The following is a 19883-nucleotide window of genomic DNA, read 5'->3' on the forward strand; positions in this document are numbered from 1 at the left end:
ACAAGTTGAGAGCATATATTGCTCATTAAAAAACAAATTCATATTTGGGTTAATATTAGAAGTTGTATTAGAATTTGTTTTTTAAATCCTTAAGTATTTATTTAATATGGAAGAGTTAATATGATGTTGACAACCATGCATTATGTGTTTGGACAAGAGAGCTATATAGAATGTACTTATTAAACTCAAACTATTCAATGTAATGACAAAGACTATTTTTTTTAATGATATAATTTTTTAGTATTTAATCTTCATGTATAATGTGTTGGATTGACTTGTGTTCCATGTGGAGCTAGACTATTCTTAGTTGTATTTTTAATGAGACAATGAATAAAATAGTACACATTTTTTATATGTTAAAGACCTATGTCAAGTTTAACTAAAACAACTAATTAGATGGTAGCGAATGAAACTTTATTGTACATTTATTGATATTCTTATATTTAAAGAGTGATGATGATATGTTCTATTAATAGATCAAAATATGATAAATATCTTCATAACCATTGAAACACATTTAATTGTTGGATCCTTCCCTTACTACACGCCACAATAAATATAAAAAAATAAAAGAAAATCTATCTTTGTCAAGTTCATTATCTTCACAAATACTTTCATTCAATATGACAAAATTAACCTACAAAATTAAATAACTCAAATCTTATAAATATATAATTAACCTACACATATCAAATATTTATTATCAAATTTCCTTAAAAAAGTTATAATAATATAAAAAGACACTCAAACAAATCCATTACCTCCACACGACACAAGTACTAGTAATATTTGAATATATTTACAATACAACATAAAACAAATTTATTTGAAAAAAAAAAAAAATCAGTTTTAATTGGTACAAAAGATCAATTAATTAGACTTTAGTAAATGCTTGGCATTGTCTAGAACTAATAAAACTAAAAATAAACATAAAAAAGGATTATACATAATTTAAAATTTAAAATAAATAATTATAATAATAACCTTAATTTATTACTAAATATCATTAAATACATTTGTATGCTAAAAAAATAAAAATAAAAAATTAAATTTTGAAAAAAAGTCAATCTAATAACTAGATCCATCTTCCTATATTGCTATTTCAAAAAATAATATAAAAAAGCACAGACAAAAAATTTAATAAAATTCTCCGATGATACGGATTCCAAATGGAATTTATTAATTGTCTAAAAGCATGGTCCTCAAAATCAGTTGTCTGGAACGGCAAAAAGGCACTTAAACGTTACTTTTTTAATCTTCTTGTACGAAAAAGACTTTAGATTTGCCGATCTGCATTTGGGAACCTCTGAGGATCGAGTTCTTCGGTAAGTCACCTGTGCATTGAGGTTCTTCTGAAACCTATGCATTGTTTTGTTATTTCGTATAATGAGTTGTGGATTTTTCAATATCTGGAATGAAATTAGATGTTTGGTGCCTTAGAATTTGCAATTGAATCAATAAGAAAGGCTTCTGTTGATGTGTTGATCCAATGGAGTTTTAATTTCAATTAGAAAAGAAATCCCAAAAGTTTTAATTTTGTAATTTGCTGTGGAAGTATGAGTTAGATTTGGTGTAATGGTAGGCATGCTACATTTTTGTCGAACTGATGGTGAGCTGAGCACATCCATCACAGTAGTACAGCCGTAGTGGTTAGAAGGAAGAAATCGCTCCGAGGAGGGAAGTTGAGGATCCGTTCTTATTTGTAGAGATACCATACTCTTATTTTTATCAATTGTGATGATCCTTAACCTTTCATCTGTAGTTTTGTGTTACTTTTTGTGGCCAATTGTTCGTTTGGTTTCGCTCTCAACAGAGGGTATGATCTGGGTTTGGCTCTCAGCTCAGTCTGTGACCTGTTGAAGGCTATTGTATAGTTCATGTTGCCGATCTCGTATTAACTGCAGAATGTTGTTTGGCATCATCCCATTTTATTTTTCTGGTCGAGATATCCATATTGATATCATGTAGCAGGCTTCAGGTCAGTTGATTTCTCGATAGCTTTTCTATGTAATCCACTGACATATTCCGGATGTAATGAATAAATGCATTCGTGATCAGCTGATTACTATGGTCTTGGTTTCGACATTCTGTTTCGACGATTGTCTAAGAAATGTTTCTTAATAAGATTAGAAAGAAAATTTTAGCCGTTTCCGATTCTTGAATTTTATCCGATTCATAAATTTCACCTGATTTATGAATTTAAGACATTTAGCATTCCCTAAATGCCTATTTACTATTTCTTCTTGGGGGCAATGTTTTATTACCCAACGCATATGAATCTGCCATCGATTTTTTGGTTAAATTAAGGTTCAGACCACAATCCAGTATAAACTAAGTTGGCTTTAGCTTTTGAATAGTGGGGGATACTTCATATGAGCTTTTTTTTCTATAATTGTGTGAAGACTCTTGCATTTTAGATTTCATAGACCAATTGGTCTATGAAGGCTTTAAAGTCATCAATTATATTTCATGGATGATTGATGAGATATTATGTTTATATCAAACTGATCAAGTGAAGTTGCTGACTATCAATAATCAGAAGGACGTTATAATTGAAGTGTTTCTTGATTATTCAATTCTTATATTAAAAGCTTAAAACTGCTTGTAGTTCAGTTCTGAGAGTTACTTATTTTTCATGGTAACGAAGATCAAGTCTTGTTCTTAATTATGTGCTTATCATTTGCGACAGATATATGTTTTGGGCTTCTTTTGGTAATGTGCTGCGAAAGCTTTTTCATAAGCTGAGCATGTGAATAATCAGCTCAATACACAATGTGTCAGTTGTTGTGCTGTTCTGGTACAGAAGAGGAAAGTTTTGTCCCAGCTGATAGCCATTACACAAGTCCAGCAGTCGGCACTGCTACTGGTAAGATGATACTTTGTTAGAAATATGGTTCAACTTTGGAGAAACATTTTCATTTACAAATGTGATATTCAATGTGCTTTTCTGAATACTGCAAGTTATGCAAAATTACAGCTCTAGTAAATATTAACACTGTAATCATTGTACACTATCACACTTTTGCATAAACCTTGTTGAAATTTGCAGAGAGAAATGTCTCTGAAAGATTGATTCATTTTAGTAGTCCAAAAATATATACTTTGTTGATGGTTGTGTTTTGCTATATGACTTTTATTTTAGTTTCTAAAATCTCAGAAACACTGCCCCATTCAATGTAAGGAAGAAATTTGTGGTTTGAAGCCATATGAAGAGCTTGGCATCCCCTTTGTCATTATGTCATCTGGTCTGAAATTTGAATCGACATGAATGAGAAGCCTCATTCATCCTTTTGAGCCCAGAATGCTGCTTGATGTTATAGATAGTTTTCTATTTTTATCAATGTGATTTGATTTTATAGGTTTCTTGATTGGGATCTTCAACACATTGATTATCTTGAGCAAGCTTTTTTATTTCTCTTTTGCTGACCATTTTGCCACTTGTGAATTTGCAAAGTGCACTTACCAACTGTGCTTTGGCCACTCTACTATTCCCTAGCATTCCTACAAGCTGCATTGTTCTATCTTTGTGTCTGTTCATGTACTTAGACCTTGTGCCATGCCTTGGTTACTTGGACATTGTATACCTTCTCGATCCATTCTGATAATGCACTTTTTTTCTGAATGCATGGTCATAGCTTCTTTTAGTACACATCACTTTACAGATCCTCAGTTGTGATATGACTTGGCCAACATCCAGACTGACATATGTCAGCACATCTTAGTATCCATGCTGGAAAAGGATTTGAACTGTCTCAAATTTTCTGTTACTAACCTTCTTGCAACCAAATAGTCACCTGCATTATTGGGCCTTGCCTGCATTCTTATTTCTTTGTTTCCTGTATAGAACTTAGAAAGTAGACAATTTTAAGAGTGTACATCTCTTCTTGTGTATTTCTGTAACAGAATTAATTTACAATTTTAGAATTCTTGATTCCCTTTTGTTGAATTTTTCCTGTTATGTGTGCTCTGTTTGCTTGCTTCAACAATCCACATTTCTTGTAAGGCATAATAATCATGAGGCTTCTCAAGGCACTTATCTACTGCGTTACTGTGAAATTGGGAGTTGATATCAGAGGTTTTTTTAATCATGTTATATCTCTGTAACACCTAATGCGTATTTGGGTGATCTAAAGGCTAAAGATAGTCTAATGACTTGTTTTTGCCCTGTGATTGCTTGGGAGTTAGAATTGACTCAGATCAAAAGTAAGTCAAACAATAGCTTGCCAAAAATTGATTCAGACTGACCTTTAGTGAAAAACTTGCCAAACAATTGATTTAATAATGATGCTACTGAACATCATATTGATCAAGAACGATACAGATCCAATGATGACAAGTTAAGAAGATTACTAATCACAGAAGGATAGTTCTGGCAAAATAACAATAATAATGAAAACAATCTCAACTGATGTGACATTAATAATAGCTGATGTGTAACAACGAAAATTCCCAAACAATAACCTCAATAATACAGCTATGTTTACAAATAAAGTAATAACAATAATATCTATTGATAAGTAGAAATGAGAGCACTACATCTGTGTTTCAATAGTTGATTTTATACTTTCAGATTAATGTAAAACTTAGAAATCAGAATTTAGTTTCTAATTAATTTGTTTATTGTAAATTTTAGACATTTCTAGATCTAGGCATAGCATAGAAATGAACAAATAAGAACAAAACACAATTACCTTGGGAAAACCTCCTAGGAGGAAAAACCCAGCCAGAAAAGATCCTCAGATCTGATTATGGATTATATTCATATAATGATTACAACACTTATCTCAAGTACTTGAAGATGTCTGAATGTCTGCTCTTAGGGCTGATGAAATCAACAACAAGTCTGCACTTTTATGAGCATCAGGTCTGCCCCTTAAACACACCAACAAGTACTTAGGCTCATACCCTAGATCTGCACTTTTACTTGAGACTGGGCTGCAACTTTAGCGCCTTGATTCTGGAATAGTTCGCCTTCCTTTATGATGGTATTTGCCCTTAATGTTAGCACCTTCGATGGCAGAGATAATTCTGATTATTCCTTTTTCAAACTTCGCATTTAGGCAGATGTATAATTCACACCATTAGCAGATTTATAATTCCCACCATTAGCAGATGTATAATTCGCATCATTAGCAGATGTAGATTTCGCATGAGGGATGTATTGATTGTGTGTTTGAATGAGGTGAAGATGACTTTATTTATATGGTGCAAGATCTAGGAATGTCGGCTTATGATAAATTAATAACCTTTAATTTATTTATGTCTCTTTTACCGAAATGCTTCATAGGGTCAGCCCTATTCATGGGAGCACGTTACCTTGAATGTAGCATGAGGTTTTAGAGGTGCCGTGAGAGAGGGCCCAGCCCTATATGTTGAAGAAGGGGCTGGCCCCTTGGGCGGATTCCAATGTTGTCCAAGGCAATTGGAATCCGCCATTCCCTAATTACAATCAACAATGTTTACAAATAAAGTAATAACAATAATATCTATTGATAAGTAGAAATGAGAGCACTAACATCTGTGTTTCAATAGTAATGACAAACCAAATAACAGCATGATCATTTGACAGTTTTGTATAGTAATAATAATTCTCACAAATCATAAATAATGGTAGTGGTGTTCACTGTTAACAAAGGCAACGGTCATAATCACCGATCACAATAACAACAGTTGTGTCCCTTATTCACAAGGTTTTCAAACCTGATTATGCCAAGCGTCTTCACAACTGTAGGTAACTGTGTGCATTTTTGAAATAACAACAGCAATATTTGTCCCTTGGCAACTTACCTAACTGCTATTTAATAATGGTAGATGGAAATATTAACAGCTACTTACGATGTTCAAGATGTATAACCTGTTTTTAAAAGGAATAGAGTAGAATGATAAAAAATTTCTAGGTCTGAGGTTTGTATAGAAAAAGAAAGAATTTATCATGAAATTACCAGCAATATATTGCGATAAGTTCAATATTGCTGCTTATGATATATTGCTGATAATATTGTGATATATTGCCAATAAGATCATGATATATTGGTGAAAATGTTAGCAAAATTGCAGTCAATGATATTTTGTAATACTGCAATATTTTCAAGAAAATTTTGGGAACCCTGCCAAGAAAAGGTGTATCAGGAAAAACCATGATATTTAAAGATATCTGCTTCTATGATCTCAGCAGATTTTTTGACTAACTGTATACATTGCCTAATTTTTTAATCCGATAGGAGAATGTCCTTAATGATATTTTCCACAAGTGTAAGTTATTTTCTATTTGATGTCCTACTTACTATAAGAGCTTGCCTTCTCCACAATTTTGAATCAAACCTTACTGCAGTATTCAACTTCTTAGTTTCTTTTTGACAACTTTTTTTCTCATAATTGCTCCCTTATTTGAGACAAGGAACAATCTATTCCGTAAGGCATCCTCTCAAATCTTACTAGATATTTTTTCATTCATTCACTTCCATTCAAAATTTCCTTCTTATTTATCTTTTGGAATACCTTCTGTATACTTCAGTTTTTTTTCTGGATTTTACTTTATCACTACTGTGCAAAAAACAATTCATTTGAGTACTTTCTTTTCTTTTTGTTTTTTCAATCTTGCTTTCTGGAAGGTCACTATTTGCTAACTGATTTCGTTAAGTTGATTAATTCAAAAGATTCATTCTTTTACTGTATGTGTGCCTTTTAAGCTCCTACAGTCGTCTTCCTTAGTTATTGTACTTTAACTTTGTGTACTTTTGTGGCCTATTGAACATACTCTGGCTACTTCTGAACATTAGTATAATTTATTTTTCCTTCCTTCTACACTTTTTGTATTATGCAATTGCAAGTATTTCTATTTTCATTCACCTTTTGAATCAGTGCTCTTGCTACTATCTTAGCTGCCCCCAAAATATTTAGTGGACTTGTTCATAGAATCTGTTATCAAGTTTAAAACACATGATGTAGGCTAAAGTATGCAGCTAGGTTAAAAATGCAAGAGATGCCATCTTGCTATGAGTTCTGGTTGGTAAATGGAAGCAGGTTTTAAGATTGATTGCCAGCTACTCTATCATGCGTGGATATGTTGCTCTTCTATATAGTGAATTCTATAATGTCATTCTACTTACTGATATTACTCATTCTTTTTGCTGATGCTAAAGCAGCTAAAAATTGTACATACCATGTCCACGCCACTATCTTAGCTACCCTGAAAAGATTCAGTGGTCTTGTCAGTATTGTTTGATACCAACTTTGAAACACATACCATTAGATAAAGTATGCCGTTAGGTTAAAAAATGTAAGAGAGACCATTTTGCTATAAATTTTCATTGCTAAATGGAAGCAAGTTTTAAGATTGATCATCAGCTCCTCTATCACCTGTGGAAATGTTGCTCTTATATATAGCGATTTCTAGACTGAGTCTACTCTCTACTCTAAAATGGGCTGGTACTGCTCATATTTGTTTCTCTGATGCTAAAGCAGCTAAAAGTTATGAAATCGTGTCCTTATGTACTTGTTAAGCAGAATATCATAGGTGCTCTCAGCTTCTGTTGTAAGAAAAAGCTTTTCAGGAAGGTTCTTGCAGGTGTAGCAATTGCATTTCTAATTGGCTGGCAAATTCTGATTGTGCTATACAATCTTATATCCAGAGTATGAATTAAAATACATACAGTATAGTTTTATTTGTCTTCTTTAGAGATTATGAACGAAATATTTTTGTCATAGTACAGGCCTTTCGCTGATAATATGTTAGTATTTTGTTGTTTAGATGAATCAAATAATGACTTTTTTTTTTGGGTTAAGGTATTTATTTATATCCAACTTGTGATATATGTTGCCAATATTATTTGGGTGTAGGTGTTATTTCTGTTCCTATGACACCTAATATTTCTGCACATTGGGTAAAGTAATTTTACCTATTGTAATCTATTAGTATGAAATAGCTAGCAACTTTCTTATTTTGCAGGAAATCAAGGAGAGTCTAAGGCATCTGAATCAGCCAAGAATGGTGCTCCACAAAAAATTTTGCCCATTGAGGCACCTGCTCTGTCCTTTGAAGAATTGAAGGAAGCAACAGATAACTTTGGGCCAAAGTCTCTGATTGGGGAAGGATCATATGGAAGAGTTTATTATGCAACTTTAAGCAATGGCCGTGCTGCAGCAATAAAGAAATTAGATGTCAGCAGCCAGCAAGAATCTGATTCTGATTTTCTGGCACAGGTAGTACCATACAAAACATTTGGGACTATGTTGTGTCAATAAACTTGTCCTAATTAATTTTTTCACATCTGACTGAATCAATTTAATATCGTTTATCTTTTTCTTTGATTGTTGTCTTTTTCTAATCTTTTATATTTATATAGATGCTCATCATTTGTTCTTTCTATACTTGTTTTCTCCCTATAATGTATGTAGGTATCAATGGTTTCCAGGCTGAAGCATGAACATGTTGTTGAATTGGTGGGTTATTGTGTCGAAGGGAATCTACGGGTTTTGGCCTATGAGTTTGCAACAATGGGTTCCTTACATGACATATTACATGGTATAATTGGCAATATGTTTAGTTTGGGTTCAATGAACTAGATATGAAAGGATCTTTTTGGCTGGTGATTACTGGTCTCTCGCTTGCTTAAAATGTTTGAGTTCAGATGATTGAGATCCCAGTATGCACTTAATGCAGGAAGGAAAGGAGTTCAAGGTGCTCAACCAGGCCCTGTTCTCGATTGGATGCAACGGGTTAAAATTGCAGTTGGTGCAGCAAAGGGTCTTGAGTACCTCCATGAGAAGGCTCAACCTCATATTATTCACCGTGATATTAGATCAAGCAATGTTCTTCTCTTTGATGATTTTGCTGCCAAAATTGCTGATTTTAACCTTTCAAATCAAGCCCCTGACATGGCTGCCCGCCTTCATTCCACTCGGGTGTTGGGAACTTTTGGCTATCATGCTCCCGAGTAAGGTTCCTTCTTGTAACTCATTATTGTAGAGGGCTTTTGTTTTTAAAAAATAAGCTTCCAGATCAATTGCTGTTTCCTTGGATTGACTTTTATGGATTTGTGTGGACATTCTTTCTTGTATTTCTTTGAGATTTGGTGGCGTTTGCTCACTTCGTCTCAATTTCGGAAGTTAAAAGACGGTCTTTTCTATTGGTGTAGTTCTTATGTCTACCAGTGTTAAAATATATATTTTATTAGCACCTGGAATATTTCATTTTGCTTTGCTTGATGACAATGACTTGGACTATGAATTAGTTCTTAAAGGATATTGTCTCATCGGATGCATGTGGAATGTTCATAATTTTTCTTTGTATGCTTTTCAATGTTTTCATTGTGAATTATGCTTTAGCTGTTCCTAACTTTATCCTAAATAGTCACAAAAACTTTCTGCTAGCCATAAGCTTGCTGGTCTGGGAAAAGTGCAGTGTGCTGCCTGTATGTGTAAGACAGTAAAAGATATGTGAAACCATAGTAGCATAAATTGTCAAAAAATTGTGAGAAATTGGAAATTGTTCTGCAAAACATCCTTTTTGAGATTAACCTCCAGAAAACACAATTTTATTGTGACAAAATCTACCAAAAAAATTGTTGCGGTTTTATTGTGGTTTCTGTACATGTAGCATGATTTTCCCCTCTATACAGCAATTTAGTTTTTCTCATTACTTGCAGTGAATTTTTTTGATTTCAGAGATTTTTCTTAATTGTGAGGAATGACAAAAGAGAATTCAATACTTGATATTATGTGTCTGAGGAAACAGAGTAATAAATATCACTTATTTCATGTCTTTTCCATTATTTTATCATAGTTTAATTTACCTGGCCTGCACTGAATCCTAGAGTTTCCTATATGGTAGATTGTTATATGACAGTGTAGTGTGGTTTTGTCTACAAAAAACTTAAAATACCAAGGTCTCTTGGCCGGCTGTACTCTCACTGAGTTTCAGATTCTCAAGTTTATATCTTGTTGGTAAACACGAGAACACAACATCCGGTGGACATTGTTCAGGGGGGCAAATCTCAACAGAAACTTAAATCTCTAGTTCACACGTAGCAAGATGCAAAAATAAAGCCATGGAATCAATTACAGTGGTCTTCAAAATGAGTGGTGCCCAGCAATTAAAATTGCTACCCAACTGAAATTTTGCTGGTTGCACAAAAGTTGAAACCCATTTACATGGGCTACTACTCATCCAAATACCTGTTCATGGTCATGGACTTCAAAGCAGTGTTACCCAAAGCTATAAAGGAAATAGTTTAATCGCTGGGATGGTGGAAGGACTCAAAGTAAAGCTACAGTTATTCAATATACTTCTAAAACCTCCTTGACAGTACTGCACTAAACCATTCATTGCTCATTTACACCACATATGTACAGAAATATTTGAATTATGCAAAAAACAAAAAAAATGCATAAGCTTTATAGCCATATTCACCCTCTCCAATTACACTCACCTGGGTTTTTGTCATGTATAGGATCTCTAATGCTTGTAGTTATTTCAAGTTTTGGTAAGGCAAATATTTGGGACTCAAACTCAGACTTGGGAAAGACTGAGCAAATTGAAAACAAAATGCATTTTCAATAAAGGCTTGAAAACTGCTTCCATTACTGGAATTATGAAGAAAATAAACTGTTACAGTAAATGTGTTCTCCAATGAAGAAAAATCTGACATGCAAAGCTTTGGGAGGTTGAAAAATGATATTGTGTTGCAAGAAAACGGATTTTATAACAAGCAAATCCTCACCCTGCAATTTTAGAATCAAAATCAAGGGCTTTTCCCTTATTGGCCCTCTATAGGCTGCAGAACAAAGGGGCAGTGGTGACAAGTCTGATGTAAAAACTAAGGAGTCTCGCACTTACTTGACTTCACTCTTTTCTTTTCAGACTACAAAAACTCAACTAGGTCTGAGGAGAAAAAGTAGAACTTGGCAACTATGCTAGTAATATCTCTTATTGCAGTGAGAATTTTCCTGCAAATTGTTGTTTATGTGGGAGCACACCGGGTATGTTCACTCTTGGATCTTGATGGTGAGTGTCAGTTTTCTATAGTATACTCAACTAAAGCAAAAAATGTGTGTAGAAGCATAGGATGGAATTGAAAGAAAAATCTCACCCTTCAGTTTCAGTAAATTTTAATGCTCTATATCATTGGCTGTGTCTACACCCTTATAGATATTTAGGTTAACGTGCAAATTAGAAAGTGAATGGACAATAATCCAACTTTCCAGGGTATTATATACACTCCACAGCAACAGCCACAATCAAATACGACTGCTTGTCCCATGACAATGGGAGGCTTCGCTTGACTCCTTTCCACACAGCCCATTCAAAATTGACAACGCCCAAATTGTTATTGCCCCATGAATCATTGGTGTGACAAGGAATGCAAAGCTGTGCACAGGAGACTCAATTTTGTCTTGGGCCATGATTCTATGGCCATCCCCTCCACTCAAAGTATCATTGTCTCCTTCATAAGAGGCATGATTTCTTGCTTCTAGATGGTGCAATTGCTTTGACACCTCCTTTCAAGGTAAGTCCACTCTGGTAACATTGACCCCTGAAATATGGGTGAACTGTGCAACACTATTGATCATAGTTCATATTAACTAGTTGTCTAGGTCTCCCTCTCCTCTGCTCTTTTCACTCATTCACTCATTTTGCCAAAGGGACATCAAGAAAGCTATTTAAAGCAATGCAATGTCACTTGAAATACATATTTTTCACATTATAGATTTATTAAATGAGATTGTTTGGTTAGGGTCCCCTTTCTATGGGCCGCACCACATCATTCACCCCATTCACAAATCAAGATGCACCTTGGACCAAAATAAATATAAGACAATGGTGATTGGGCATACATTGTCTAGGCTTTATGCCATATCATTGGCCATGAAACTTTCATCATTCATAGTAGTTATTCTAGGGCACTTTTGAAACAAAGGGAAGGCAAGCTTCAAGAGAGATTTCTAGACTATTGATAACCTTTTTAGTTTGAGTTTATCATCAATGGTGGACTCCTAGTTAGTGTTACAAGACTTGGACTTGACCTAGATTCGGCAAGCTGATTTTTGACTCGGACTTGGACCCAGACTCGAACTTGGTGCCTAGACACAGTGCAGACTCAGCAAATTGAAAACCCAAGAGATTTAGATACTTTTAAGGATTTAAAACTTGTTTCATGCACCCTTTTATAAATAATATTTAAAGACACAATAACCTCATCAAATATAAGCTACTTTGATCACATACACAAGTATATATCAATCACGAAAGTATAAATGCAAATTTTAGCTGAAGGAAATAACACATTTAGATATATAAATATTGTCAAATATATACAAGACTCATGGAATATGAAATCCATGGCATCAAAACAAATATCAAAACTAAAAATATAAGCCTATGGCTTAGAGGAGCCTACATTACTCATCCCAACATTACAACTACTTATGTGCTGGTGTCCAAGGTAGATTTTGGATGATGATGTAGCCATGATATTTTCTTGTGTCTCAATGACTGGTGTGTATATTCAAGCGAGGAATTATTAAAGTTTTTTTGAAGTCTTCAAGATTCAATTTTTTGTTGTCAAGCTCATTAACAAAGAGGAACGACTATGTATAAAGATAAATATTTATGTTCTAGTTTGACCTTAGCTAGGATACTAATACATGGAATTGCTCTATGAGTTGTCTGTGCAGGGCATGATGATACATTTTTGCATTATAAAAATGCCATTTCTTGCCAAGAATAAAATGTAGCATGCCGACTTTGCCTATGGTAGTCCTTGTATACTAAAGAAGTGAAATATCCTATTGTCTGAATTTTGATGGAATTTATGAATTTGTTTAGATATATGTTTGGTGTTTATTTCATATCTTTAATATTCTTGTGCATGCAATGATAAGAACGTGCAATAAACATAAATAACAGAATTTTCACAATGGAACTGTAAACCCTTGTATATTACTATTGGAATGGTGAATTTTGGCACTTATTGCAATAGCATTTGATGCTGCAATTACTCAGAAATTTACAAACAATACATGCAACACATACCCAATTCTGCAATCATTTCCAAACATGCCCAACAAGAGGTCGCCGAAGCTAGAAATAACATATAAATTCATGTAACCTTCAACCTTCAAGATGGCTCCATTATTGTGTCCAAACCCTAGCTAGAACTTCCACAAATCTGCTCAAAATGCTGCAAATGAGCTCAATGGTGAACTCTGAATGAATCCACCTCACAAGTAGAGTTGGGTTTCTGTCCAACCTATGAATCTCCAAAGGGTTTCATCCTTAGATATGGCTGCTACTGTCAAACCAGCAACAATGAAGAAATAATCAAGTATCAAATCAACATATCATAATTCTTGGTGAAGGAAACCCCTTAAATAGATTGTCTAAACCGTTTTTGGACCTCAAAATCACAATTTGTGATTTTTAGTAAACTTTTCCCTCAAATAAGATCATCCCACTTCTAGAAGGCTTTCAATAAATGTTATAAATTCATTTTATAACTTTGCCTTCATGAGAAAGTCACTTTATATTTTATTTTATCTTCTTAATAAAGTCACTTTATGACTTTATTTCATAACTTAAGTCACTTTACTTTTTATAATTTAATTTTATAACCAAAAGTGACTTTTCCCTTATAATATTACTTTATGGGCTCAAAATAATATTATTTATTTCTCCATCAATAAATAATTGACAATGTCAGCCTCTCATCCCTTATATGTTCGAATTAGCCTACCGGAATGACAAAAAAATAGGCTAATCAACACCTGAATGATCATTGAGGAGAAGGGGACATTACAAGAAGCTGTCCAATGTATGAAACAAAACCATTCTTGATTGTGGCTTTGACTATGAAGATGCAGAGATTTGCAACAAGGCATATGTACTTTGTAGATTTTATGATCACGATTCTTCATTGGCCTATTACTTGCTTAGACTTATATTTTGATGGGGGTTTGGGGGCAACACCAAAACAAGGTGGAGTGTAGCATCCCTCTCAGGGGTCAGAGAGAGAGAGGTAGAGAGAGGGGATAGAGGAAGAGTAATAGGGAGAGATATAGGTCTAGAGTTCAGGGGAGATAAAGAGAGTGAGATTGAGAGAGCGAGAGAATGCTAATAGGAGTCTATTGATTATTTAAATTTGACTAGGTCTAAAAACTTATAAGCTATTCTGAAACCTAAAATCTGCATTATAACTTCTAGAGATCTGAAACCACTCTCAAACATCCTGCCAGTATATACATGAAATATATAACATAAAGTATAAGAAGGAAAAATACTTCAATATTATATTTCATGTGTATATTTTGATGAAGAGAATGAGATTGATTTGAAGACAAACATGGGGAGAATCCTAAGTGGGCATGTCATAAACCTAACAAGCATTGAAAGGTTGTAAGTTTTTATAAAAAAGGTAACTAAAATGTCAAATAAACGCTTTACAATTTTGTTTTTTTTAAGTCTTTTTTTCTTTTTATTTAAAACTTTTTTTCCAACAATCCTAGCCGAGTTTGGCAAGTCTTGCAGTCTCAACTAGTATTGCAAGACTCGCCCAGACTTGAGTCCTAGGTCCTTGGGCCTCTTTTGACTTGGCTCCCCTCTAGACTCATTGAGTTCGGGCAAGTCTATGCGAGTCTAGGTGGGTCTTGTAACTATGCTTCCGGTAGTACTATGTTCCTTTAAAGGCTCTGGAAGGACCGACCTTTTACATTGTACCTAAATACTTATTGGTCCAAAGGTCAGTGTTTCATAGCTATTTATTATAGATATTATCAAGTTCTAGGGGACAAGTCTTCAACCATTTCAAATTTTCAATGGGCTCTACAACAATGTCAAGCATACTATTGGAGTCAATTAGTGGCGTTCTCTCCTACTAACTCTCTTTAAAATCTACATTGTTGAGCTTGAAGACTTTGATCATTAACACACCCATGTAAAGGATGGTTGTATCTTACATGTCCTAATTGCAATCTTTCTTTTTCTGATAATGTTGCCCTCCTTGCTAGTTCCCATAGAAGTTTAAGAAGACAAGGTTATGGTCTCCAAAATCTCTCAAGGTGCTTTCTCCAAGTTCCAATTTCCTATGAAGGAAAGCCTGTAGAAATCACAAGAAGTTATACATATGTTGGGGTTCAATCTACAAGTAATCTCTCTATTTGAAGTCTTCTCCCACTCACAACTATGCAAGGAATATGTTTCCCTTTTTATCAATACTTACAAATGCATTTCCAAGATATCCCCATAGAGATGTGACTTTTTGACGTCATTAAGCACATTATTCTTTATGATTTGGATTTTAAAACATGGGACTGAGCTTAATCACATTATACTTTATTGATTAGGCAAGTACTTCGAGAGTGCAAACTATATTCTTCAATGAATGGTCCATTGCAAATGATAGTACATTGTTCAAATTGAGTTTGTTTCTAGCCCTTTCATATTGAGAACATCTTTAGGTTCCTTTGACGGAAGCTCCACTTTTATCTTGCCTCAAGATGGTTGTATTTAACCCGCTATTCTTTTTAGTGGATTGTTTCTTTGATAACTCCTACAACAATGTTGGTACTCAAAGACTAGTCAAATTTCCCTATCTCACTTATCTTGACTAACTCTCTCTTTAAATACTCTCTAATATCATATATGAACAATAAATTCAGAATACTTGAATATATCTTACACAGCCTCTCAACCAAGATAATATTCTATGCTGAAAATTTCCAACTATTCATTGCATTATTATCCCTCCCCGTTCTATTTAACGTGATTGAGCTCATGGCCTTAGGATTCGTCTTTGTTAGTTGTGAAAATTCTACATTGCCTAAGCAACAAGAGCTTTCACCTTTGCTAGAAGTTTTCCAGTGGATATTATCAAGTCTAATTTTGGCTCCTATTTGGGGTACATCCGTCCATCTTTTTGGCATTCTGATTAAATTAGGGCCAACTTTCACCTTTAGCCATGTTTGTTTAACATTTTCAATTCTTTTTTTCTTTTGTGGCAGATCTTCCTTTCACATGGTTGTTTATAATGCTTATAATATGTGAAACCTGTTCTGACACATTTAAGTTTTAGCCACTTAAAGCCCCTCTAGTTAGTGAGAAGTGAGAAGCTTAGTTCTTGTGTTTTTAGCTTTTAGCTTGTATCCTTGTCTCTTTTAAATGTTGGAGCTCGTTAGATGAGTAATTAAGTGTCGAGGCCTTGTTTCCTTTTAAGTGGTTGCTATTGTAGGTATCAACATTGAATGAAACATCCAAGAAATGCAAGCAATAGAAGTTTTCCTTGTCATGCTCCTTATAGAGGCTAGTTTGGACCCTCTAAATGCTACCTTTATATTATTGCTAAATGATGTTAGTGCTTAAGAGTTGCATCCTAAAGTATGCTTCTATAGTTAGCGTACAACGGCTATTATTTTCTTCCAATAATATGGGTCATCCGACTATGTATTAATTTTTTGTCGACTTTGGGTAGTTATTACCATCAGTTGTTTGATGGTTCTGTTCCTCTTGGCAACTGTCTGGTCCTTTAAATAGATTATGTATCATCAAGGAAAGGAGGATGATCTAGTTGGATCGACTTTGATTTTTGGCTGACCATCTCTAGTCTTCTTTTATAATAATTTTATGTGTGAATAACGAAATACTTTACTCCTTTATTTGCCAGTTTTTTGTATTCCAGCATATAAAACCTTCCTGGAACTGGAAACATAATTCTGCATTATGACCAAATGTAGGAATTCGAAACTTTGATATTGAAAAAGATTCACTAGGATTTCTGAACTTCATTAAAGTTTTTATATTATCCCTAGTGCTAATAATTGGGTTTGAAATAAAAATTAAAACTTAAGAGATTTTCATAGCTCAACATAATATCATGTATCTGGATATAATTGTGTAAATTGTTTTGCTTCCAATGTTTAGAGCCTCCTTTGAGATTTTGCTTCAGGGAATTATTTTTTGAAGCAATCATGTTTATATGAATCTGACTGTAGAATGCAACTGCCATACTGACTTCCATGCTGTTCCAATGCTGGTTCAAATTTTATCATTACTGAACGGTTTCAATAGTAAGCATGCCATTTAATGTACTTAAAATGATTCCAGTTACCAATGCTACTTGTCTTTATGGATTACTTTAGATGGAAATAAGCATTGCAGCTATTTTTCATTCGGATCAGAATTGTATGAATTATTGGGTGTTTACTTAAAAAAAACCACATGCCAACATTTGAGTATTCAAGGTTGTGGTTGTGATAATTTAATTTCCATTCTCCTTTCAGGTATGCTATGACTGGTCAGTTAACTCAAAAGAGTGATGTTTATAGTTTTGGGGTGGTGCTGCTTGAGCTTTTGACAGGAAGAAAACCAGTGGACCATACAATGCCCAGGGGACAGCAAAGCCTTGTTACTTGGGTTAGTGTTGTATTTTGGATTTGAGTCTCCACTTGGATGGGATCAATGATAATCAGAACTATACTAAAGAAAGAATTCATATTGTTGAGATATAGTGATTGAAGTTTTGGCTTCAGAAGAAATATTTCATCTTTTTTTCTTTCCTTGTCAAAATAAACAAAACACAATCAACGGTGATACATTTTAATGATTCTGCAGATAACGTAGTTTTAAGTTTCTCTGCCCTGCTGTAGTTATTCGTCAGCTTACTTAATTTGTCACCCTGATGGCTTGCTGAATATAGATAGTAGGATTTTTCTCGGGCCATTATTTGTAGTTTTTCTTTGATCATCGTTACATTAAACATTTCACTGCTATTTTTAGAGGTTAGGGATAATGATATATTTTTATGCTTTTGCCATGCATACAGGCAACTCCGAGATTGAGTGAAGACAAAGTAAAGCAGTGTGTTGACCCAAAGTTAAAGGGCGAATATCCTCCCAAGGCTGTTGCTAAGGTGTGGAGCTTTTAATCTCATTCCTGTTCAATAAATCTGTTTTATAGATTTTTCTATGAGAAGGTATGGTAGTTTTCTTTCAAAAAATGCACGTTAGGGTTTAATGAATCAGGTCCATTGAGTTCAAATTCTAATGTTCTATTTTTCTGTGACAGATGGCTGCTGTTGCAGCATTATGTGTGCAGTATGAAGCAGATTTTCGTCCCAACATGAGTATTGTTGTCAAAGCACTTCAACCATTGCTCAATCCAAAACCAACTCCGGCTGCCGATCCTCATGCCTGATGCTCCAGTGACAGTCTTTTCCACAATTTTCAGATTTTCTTATCAGTTGTTTTGTAATCGGTCTGTGGATTATTAGATGACGGTGTTTGCTTCTAAAGTTATTATCTTCAAATAATTTTTATCAGTGATTGGAGTTGCATGCTTAAGTTGTGCGTGTCGCCTAAGATGTTGGTATTTTGCCTACAGATTTCTTTCAACAACTTTAGATTTTTTTGTTCGTTATCGAGAGTCTCAAGCAATGTTTGTTAATTTGAAATCGGAATTTCTAAGGCTTACCATGTTGGACTCTTAAATTGTATTTGTAGCTCTGCTCATTCAATGGATTTTTGTGTACAACGTTTTATGTACCAGTTTCATGTGTAGTGGAGCTTCATTTGAAATGATGCTTATTGTCATTCTATCATGGATACCCTCTTCTTTTTCTTGTATGTTTGTCATTCTTGTATGATGCTTATTGTCATTCTGTCATGGATACATACATACATATATATGTGTGTGTGTGTACATATGCATAAATACATTTACATACATACATATACATAAATACATATACATACATACGTACATGTTTACACACACACACACATGTATGTATGTATATTTTGTGTCAAGACTGATATCTTACACCGAGATAGCCTTCATGCTGGATGCTCTGATGTTCTCAATCTGCATTATGTCTGTTTCTTTTGTTTTTGAAACCAAAGTGAGACTTGGATGGTCTTATTTCATCTGATCTCGTGGTCGTGTGAACAGTTCTTCCCCCTCTAAATTTCGGAATGTTGGCAAATTGGCCAGTTATGAGGTCCTGCGCATTCTCACCCTTTGGAACTATGATGGCAGGTAGAGGTAGATGCTTAGGAGGTTTGACTGCAAACAAGTACAAAATCAGAATTATGGTTACAAAATTAATTGAGATGAGAAGAGATTGGTGTCTACAAAGTGACCAAAATTGGTCCAAGCGACATATTATAAAAGAGTAAGATAGCAAAAGGAAGAAATACCAAAAGTACCACCTGGGGTATAAATTTGACAGTTGATCCTTGCTTCTTTAGCAATTACTTAGTTATGGCCAGCGTGTGAAGCAATTATTTTATGTAACATTCTTCTATCATATACTTCCTTTTAATAGGGTTCATTTATTCTTGAACATTGTGTTAAAGCATTAATTCTGTGTATGTACAATTTATATTTGATAGAGCAGGTTAATAAGTGACAAAATTTTGCAGATTCATATAAATCGATGATCCATAAATTGGGACAACTATGCTGCATGCACAAGTCATTGCCATACAGATCTTCAAAGCCCAAACTTCTTTACACTTCTGTATACCTACATAACATGCAAAGGTAAAATGCAATTTAGCAAATAGAGACATTTAAATATGGAAATAACACAGTATTGCAACAGACATCTTTGCAACTCGAGACATATTGCTGAAGAAAATTCTTAATTGGGGAGAACCCCAAGAAGAGTGAGTAAAACTCTGCATGCCACTATATGACCACCATTACAAGTCATTGCACGCTTCATGGGCTAATATTACTGGAGAAACCCTTTACTGGGAAGAACTCCAAGAAGATTGAGTAAAATTCTGTATGCCTCTTTACAACAGCCATTACAAGTTATTACAATTTACAACTACCATGCTACCGACAAACTATCAATGACACTGATAGATACAACAAACTGTGCTTCAGT

General features: G+C 34.2%; 1 protein-coding gene across 2 annotated transcripts; it reads left to right on the plus strand.

The window, feature by feature from the left end:
- The first annotated feature begins 1173 nt into the window (after window positions 1–1173).
- LOC131034014 (PTI1-like tyrosine-protein kinase 1) lies at window positions 1174–18587 on the plus strand. 2 transcript variants are annotated; one of them, XM_057965351.2, is made up of 8 exons: window positions 1174–1325; window positions 2690–2866; window positions 7949–8202; window positions 8398–8524; window positions 8663–8936; window positions 17272–17404; window positions 17814–17900; window positions 18056–18587. In XM_057965351.2, the coding sequence occupies exons 2-8, from the start codon at window positions 2773–2775 to the stop codon at window positions 18182–18184; spliced, it is 1098 nt and encodes a 365-aa protein (XP_057821334.1). In that variant the 5' UTR covers window positions 1174–1325; window positions 2690–2772; the 3' UTR covers window positions 18185–18587. The 2 variants fall into 2 exon arrangements, with proteins under 2 accessions (XP_057821334.1, XP_057821335.1); XM_057965352.2 differs by lacking the exon at window positions 1174–1325 and adding an exon at window positions 1825–1978.
- The last annotated feature ends 1296 nt before the right edge of the window (window positions 18588–19883 follow it).

Source organism: Cryptomeria japonica, chromosome 2 (assembly GCF_030272615.1).
Source record: "Cryptomeria japonica chromosome 2, Sugi_1.0, whole genome shotgun sequence".
Lineage (NCBI taxonomy): Eukaryota > Viridiplantae > Streptophyta > Pinopsida > Cupressales > Cupressaceae > Cryptomeria > Cryptomeria japonica.

What these genes read in the sequence shown, in the direction of transcription:
- LOC131034014 (XM_057965351.2), top strand. Translation starts at nt 2,773, where the DNA reads ATGTGTCAGTTGTTGTGCTGTTCTGGTACAGAAGAGGAAAGTTTTGTC. An exon ending in ATTCTGATTTTCTGGCACAG is followed by an intron (nt 8,203 to 8,397) that starts GTAGTACCATAC and finishes TAATGTATGTAG; the next exon opens with GTATCAATGGTTTCCAGGCT. An exon ending in CTCCCAAGGCTGTTGCTAAG is followed by an intron (nt 17,901 to 18,055) that starts GTGTGGAGCTTT and finishes TTTCTGTGACAG; the next exon opens with ATGGCTGCTGTTGCAGCATT.